This window comes from Rhinolophus hipposideros (assembly GCF_964194185.1).
Source record: "Rhinolophus hipposideros genome assembly, chromosome: 25".
Classification (NCBI taxonomy): Eukaryota; Metazoa; Chordata; class Mammalia; order Chiroptera; family Rhinolophidae; genus Rhinolophus; species Rhinolophus hipposideros.
In genome coordinates, this window is record NC_138071.1 from 29,757,826 (window position 1) to 29,764,431 (window position 6,606).

The 6,606-nt window shown below is 65.4% G+C and overlaps 1 protein-coding gene across 1 annotated transcript; it reads right to left on the minus strand.

Moving 5' to 3' along the window:
* Positions 1–1,512: 1,512 nt before the first annotated feature.
* Positions 1,513–5,899, minus strand: MNX1 (motor neuron and pancreas homeobox 1; the record flags this gene model as incomplete). The annotated part of the gene is made up of 3 exons (XM_081038459.1): positions 1,513–1,845; positions 2,361–2,521; positions 5,284–5,899. 3 exons carry the CDS (start codon positions 5,897–5,899, stop codon positions 1,513–1,515), a joined length of 1,110 nt encoding a protein of 369 aa, XP_080894585.1.
* Between the last annotated feature and the right edge of the window lie 707 nt (positions 5,900–6,606).

The window sequence follows — 6,606 nt, forward strand, 5'->3', positions numbered from 1 at the left end:
GCCACCGCGCCCCAAGCCGTGGCTGAGGTTGGATTTTATGGAAGGAGCTGGGGTGATAACGAGCTGCCAGAGAGGACAGTAATGTCGCCCCAGCCCTGAGGTGGAGTGGCCCCACTCCCCCGCACCGTAATCACCCGGCGTGAAACGCCAGGCTCTTCTGAATTCATTTATCAGCTGGGGGGGCCCTCACGCTGCGCCCAGGGGACGGGGGAGAGTGGGAAACAGAAGGAAGGAGGAAGGCAGAGGGAAGGGGAAAGAAGCAGTGTTCCGGGATCACCTGTGTCCTCCAGGCCCAGAGAGGCCCCGACTCAGCGGTGGGGGAAGGGGAGGCGGCGGAGAGCGCGGGAGGCCGGCATGTGTGCAGCACATGGAGCGGCGGCTCGCCCGGGGGTGATTGATGGCGCGCGATGCCGAGGTTTATTAACCCAGAGCCATTGCAGCCCGGGCGTGAAGCGTTCCTGTCCTCGTGGACTTTCCGTACAGATCCCGGGAAACCGGTCCTGGCCGGCGACAGGGAAGTTCTGCGCTGTGGGGGGAGAGGAGCAGGGCCGGGCCGAGCACGGAGAAGCCCCCGCCGCGCTCCCAGGCCATCGGGGGAACGTTGGAAAGTGGCGCCTGCGACACGCGGCCCCAAATGCCAGTCAAGTCTAACCGGGTGAAGCTGATTCTCTGAAACATTCAAACAGTGGGTTTCCACTTCTGGAGCGCCAGTGAAGCAACAAGGCCCTCAGGGAAACGGGAACATAGACACCGAGACCAGGGCCGCTCTCCTGGGTTCAGGTCCGGGACAGATGTGACCAGGCCCCGGACGCGCGCACCTGGCCTCGTACTTTAACCAACACTTCACACCTGTGACTGAGCTCGGGGTCCGGAGCGGGAGGTGGTCCTGACACCCATTTGCGATTCTGGTTTTCACCTGCTGTCAACTGTGAACACCCCCACCCAAGAATCCAACAGAAACAGTAAAGCTGCCTTCATAACTCCCCCAAGAGATTTGCACGCTCATCCAGTAAAAAACCAATTTATTTTACATTCCATCCTGGGCGATGGGAGAAGCTAAATAATAATTTAGCATGCATAAGTAGACGTTTCTTTTATATATAAATACAATGTACAAAAATAAAGACAGTACAGCTTTGAGAGTTCCAGCAGTTTGAAAGCTCATGACATAAAGTCCCCCCCCCCCAAGATACATAAACACAAAACGTTTTTTTCTTTTCTCAGTACTCGGGAGAATGGCGTTTCCAGAGAAGGTTTCAAGTTCCCAGGTCGTTTAACACTGTCGGGTTCCGCCTTCTCCATTCGGGAAGGGGTGCTGGGAGGCTTCCCCCGGGGGCGGCGGGTTCTCACGAATACGGCCCCCCAACACTAACTGAAATGAAATCCAGTAGATCAAGAGTTCAGGTTCGAGCGCCGGGCGTCCCTCTTGGGTCCTTGCACGAGCTGACAGGTGTGCGGCCGGACGGGCGCCCCCAGGACGGCGGCACCGGCGGGTGCGGGCGGCCCAGGCCCCTACTGGGGCGGCCGCGGGGGCGGCGAGTCGGGCCCGGAGGAGCCGTCGGAGGACGCGTGCGCGCCGGCGCCGTTGCTGTAGGGGAAATGGTCCTCGTCGTCGTCCTCGTCGTCCTCGGGGTCACTGTCCCTCAAGTCCCGCCGGCGGCGTCCGCTGCCCTTGTCGCCCGGCGCCGGCGGCCCCAGCGGCTCCTCGTCGCCCTTCTCCTCCGCGCCGCCGCCCCGGCCTGCGCCCCCGCCCCCTCTCTGCTTCTCTGCCTCCTGCGCCGCCTGCTCCTTGGCCTTTTTGCTGCGTTTCCACTTCATCCGCCGGTTCTGGAACCAGATCTTCACCTGCGGGCACAGGCGGCATGAGACACGGTCACCTCCGCCGCCACCTCTGTCCCTCCGAGTCCCCTGGCACCTGCACCGCCCCGGAGGGGTTCAGAGGGAAAGACTCGGAAGCTGCAGGGGTGCAGCAAACCCCAGAGCTGGGCAGGGGCGCCAAGGAAGCTGAGACTAGGACCCCCAGTCCCTGGACCTTTTGTTCCCGCGCCCTCCGTCTGCGGAGCAGCTCGGGTACGGGCACAAGGCTGGGAATCTCAAGATGTTCCTTCCTCTCTTTCTGGAACAAAATCTCTGGAATGTGGCCCGGGGACCCCGTGCTGCAGGGTAAGGGAAGGGGGAGTAAAATGCAGACCCCTGCGCCTCACACCAATCTGCTGAATCGGACCAGTAGGGGGGTCACTGGCACCCCGCGCCCTACAGGTGGACAGGGAGCAGCCCCGGGGACTGAGGCCTGCGGACCGTCCAGAGTGGAGAGCTGGCAGTGTCCCCCGGAGGCCAGGGTGGTTTGGGGGGCAGCTCACCTGGGTCTCCGTGAGCATCAGCGACGTGGCCACCTCGAAGCGCTTGGGCCGGGACAGGTACTTGTTGAGCTTGAACTGGTGCTCCAGTTCCAGCAGCTGCTGGCTGGTGAAGGCGGTGCGCGGCCGGCGGCACTTCCCCAGAAGGTTGGACTGCGCCTGGGCTGCGGCGCACAGGAGGTGAGGCCGCAGCCGGGCTCGGCCCTCCGCCCGCGCCCGCCCGCCCCGCAAGCACCTGCCCGCTGGCCCTGAAGAGTCCCCATTCTTCTCTCCAAGTCAGTGGCCCCTCTGCAGAGGACGCGGCAGCTGGAGGAGGGAGGCCCGGGAGCCCAGGACCTGGGGGCCAGGTAGAACCTGACGCTTTGGGTTTAATGGGACCAAGTCTTTCTGTCTCAGACAGGGTCTGGGTGTCCCGATCAAAGAGGGTATCGGCCAGGCACGCCCTTTCCACCTGGGTGGGCGCTGGGAGAAGGGAGGGTGACAAAGGCCAGAAGCAGGGCCCCAAGGGCAAGCCACCTCCCGCTTCCCACCAAGCTTCCCCAACTCAGGCCCAGATCTACACAGCTGCATCACTGCTGCTTTCCACGCGGCTAGGGGCTGGCAGGATTCGCACACTGCCTCCAACTGTACACAAGGAGGTGAAGACAGAAAAAAGAGAAGGGAGGGAGGGAAGGGAAGGGAAGGGAACCAAATCCTGGGCCTAAACATGTGTATTCACCAGAGACCCTCCCCATTTAAAATGTTTTCTTGACAACCAGGCCCCAGGGTACAGGGGGGCCAAGGCTGAGTAGACCGGACAATTCTCCTTATGCTAACGAAGGCCTGTGCAGAAGGGGGCTCCGCTTTCTAGGCATGCAAGGAGGTCTCTCACTTTATTTACATAATTTCACACGCTTACAGAGAATTTTATGACCTCAAAACGAGACTTCCCTTGATTTCCCAGGAGCCTGACAAGGGTTCTACAATACAAGAAAGGAAAGGGAAGAAAAGAAGCCAGCCCAGGGCTGGACAAGCCCAGGCTCCCCCGAGATGGGCAATTTGCTTTATTGGAAGGCCCACGCCTCCTGCTTTAGTTAAACAAGGCCCTGAATTCCCAACTTGACAATACATTAGAACTTTAATTAAAACACTGGCTCCGAAGGGACCATTTGCGAAATGCCATCCAACAGCAGAGATGACCAATTAAAGGAACCGAACAGGTTTTCGGAGACCAGAGGGGGCCTGAAAACACATTCCACACCCTCCCCTGCCCCTTGCTGCTCTTTAGGGCTCCGTGTCCACATTCCTTTCTGGACTTCAGGCTGGCTAGGTTTTAAATCGGCTACCTCTTGGTCAAAATTAGAAATCAGAGATGTGCGAAGTGTGTTGGCAAAGGGATGTGGCTTTAATCAACATCCTGGGTGACCTTGGGCCCCACGCAGGCCCAAGAGAGGACCAGGGTGGCCAGGGAACCCAGCACCCAGGGTAGGCCAGTTTAGAAACCACTGCTGCCCCTCATAGTGGGAGACTAAGCACCCCAGGCTCTGGGAAGCAAGTCAACAGGAAAACTCCAGAGGCTGGCTCTCCATCAGAAGGGGTGTGCTGGAGTCGGTGCCAGGTCCGGAAGGGTGCCCTGGGTTTGGCTGACCCGGGATCAGCGGGTTCAGCTGCTGTCTGAAGCAGCAGCCCCCCAACTGAGATGTGAGAGCAAGCTTTCCCTCTTCTCTGGAGGGACCCAGGGGGGGGTAACTGTCCAAAGGGAAGGGATGGCTGGCCCTTAGGGCTTCAGGGAGCTGAGCTGGGGAATGGCCGGGGTGGCCTCGGGCAAACACTGCCCAAGCTGGGATTTTCTCACTGGTCTGCGACTTCGCCAGCCCTCCGGGCTCCTAGCTTTTCTCTGTTTAGTCACAACCGCGGCTTCTAGCAGAGGAATCTGAATTCTGGCAAGTGTTTATTTCTGTTTTCTTTTTGGCTCACACCCCCCACCCCTCGCCTGCATCTCCTCAGTCTAAACAAATCTACGCAGATGGAAACAATGGGGTCCCTTTGTTTGGGCGTTGGGCGCTGGAAGCATGAAGCCTTATGTCTTCCTCCGAGCGGAGCCCTGAGCGCCCACCCAGGAAAGCCCCAGCGGGCACTGGCCTGAGCGAGGGGTCCCGCCTGATGGCGAGCCCACCACCCAGTGCATCGGCGGTGGGGTTGGCGCTGCCCGGCGCTCCCTTGCTCCTTCTGGGGAAGGCTTTCTACGGTGTTGGGCGCCTCCAGTTCGGGAACGTGCACTTGCTGCGAGTCCCTGCCATGGGGTCTGGAAGGAGGGTGCCCCGCCCGGCCCGCAGGCACCCACCACAGCTCCGGTCAAGTCAGGCCAGCCGCCTGCTGGGCACCGCAGCCTGGACTCGGCCCCCTTCCAGAGGCGGGCAGCGGCCGGAAGGTCCCCGGCTCGGGGCTCGGCCCTCGGCCTGTTGGGGCCCACGTGTCTTTCCCTGCTCCCGGATCGGTGTCCCTGTCCTGGGAGGTGTCCGGAAGCCAGCACGCGGGCACCAAGTCACGTCTCTCCCAAAGGACAAGCGCCTGGCTCCGGTGGCCGGATCCCCAGGCCCGCCTAACCCCGGGCGCTGGCGGCTCTGTCCCCCACCACTTCCTTCTCCTCGCGCTGGCCGGTTAATCATTAGATTTTAGTCTCACACCTCCAGCTGCCCCTTCCCGTTAAAAGAGAAAGAGAAGGCAAGGCTCGCGCGTGGCCATTTTAAGAACCCCCCGCCAGCCCCACGCCGCGCAGCCCGCACAAGTCGTCGCGGGCCGGGGGCCGAGCTGAGTGGGCCTCGCCGCGCTTCCACGGCCCCCGGGAGCGCAGAGCACGGGCAGGACGTGCGGGCGGGGGCGGGGGCGCGAGCCCCGCGCGCGTTTCCTCCCGGGTCCCCGGGCCCGCGGGCCGCGCGATACTCACAGGTAAAGTCGGGCATCTTGGGCAGGATCATGCCCGCGGTGGACGCCCGCAGCCACTGGTCCAGCTGGAAGGTGCCGGCGCCCAGCTTGATGGGGTCGGCGGGGTGCGCGGGGTGCGCGCCCGGCACCTGCGGGTACGGGTAGGACAGCGCGGGGTGCTGGCCGGCCAGCGCGGCGGCCGCGGCCGAGTAGCCGTACACCGGGTGGCCGTAGAGCGCCGCCTGCGCCGGGAGGCCCGCGCCGGCCTGGGCGCCCCCCGGGTGCAGCCCGAGCGCCAAGCCCCCCGCGGCCGCGGCGTGCGCGTGGGGGTGCGGCCCCGCGGGCCCCGCGCCGGCGCCCAGGAAGCCGGGCTTGGGGAGCAGCGCGCAGTGCGCGGCCAGCAGGCGCGGCGGCGACGGGCTCTCGGCGCGCGGGCGGTCGGCGGGCGCCGCGGGCGGCTCCGAGGACGCGGGGCTGCAGCCGCCGCTCGCCCCGCTGCTCCCCGCGCCGCCGCCCGGGCCGGAGGCGGCGGCCGCGAGCGACGTGACCAGGGCCAGCGGCGCGCTCTGCGCCGAGGCCGCGCGCGGGGGGTCCACGGCCAGCAGCGCGTCGATGCGGAAATTTTTGGATTTTTCCATCGGCTCGTTGGCGGCTGGCGAGCGGCGCCGGGCGTGGGCGGCGCGGCCGTGTGCGGGCTCGCGGACACGGTGCGTGGCGTGGCCAGCCCCAGGGCTCTGCACCGGGAGGGCGAGTGTCTGCCAATAATCAAAGTCGCCGCCGGCAACTCAGCCGAGAGTGACCGGGCTCCGGAGTCGCGCCGGCCGCGCCCACTCGCGTCCGCACACACCCCCACGCGAGTGCTGGGCGCCGGGGCGCGGAGCCCGGCGTGTGCGCTGCAGCCCGCAGGCGAGCGCGCCGAGGCCGCTGGCGCGGGGCTGGGGACCCGCGCCCCTCCGCGCACTTGAAGCGCAGCGCGGCCGCCGATTGGCGCGCGCGGCGGGGGCGCGGGGCCCCGCCATTGGCCGAGGGCCGCACCTGTCACCGTCCCCGGCCGCCGCCCCGCCCCTGCGCCGCGGGGTCCTAAACACCGGCTGCCGGCCGCCCCGGGAGGGCGGAGCAGCGACGCGCTGGGAGGCTCCGAGGGGCGCCCGCGGTCCCCGCGGTGCGGGGCACGGTGGCCGGCGCTGGCAGCCCCGAGGCTCCGTGTGGCCCCCGAGGCCAGCGCCCGAGACGCGCTGTCCCCACCTGGGCTCGCGTCACCGGGAACCCGCAGCGCGGCCCCGCCCACCTCCTCGTGGCGCCGGAGTCTGTCCGCCTCTGCGCCGGGCGCCCGGGCAGCTCCGCG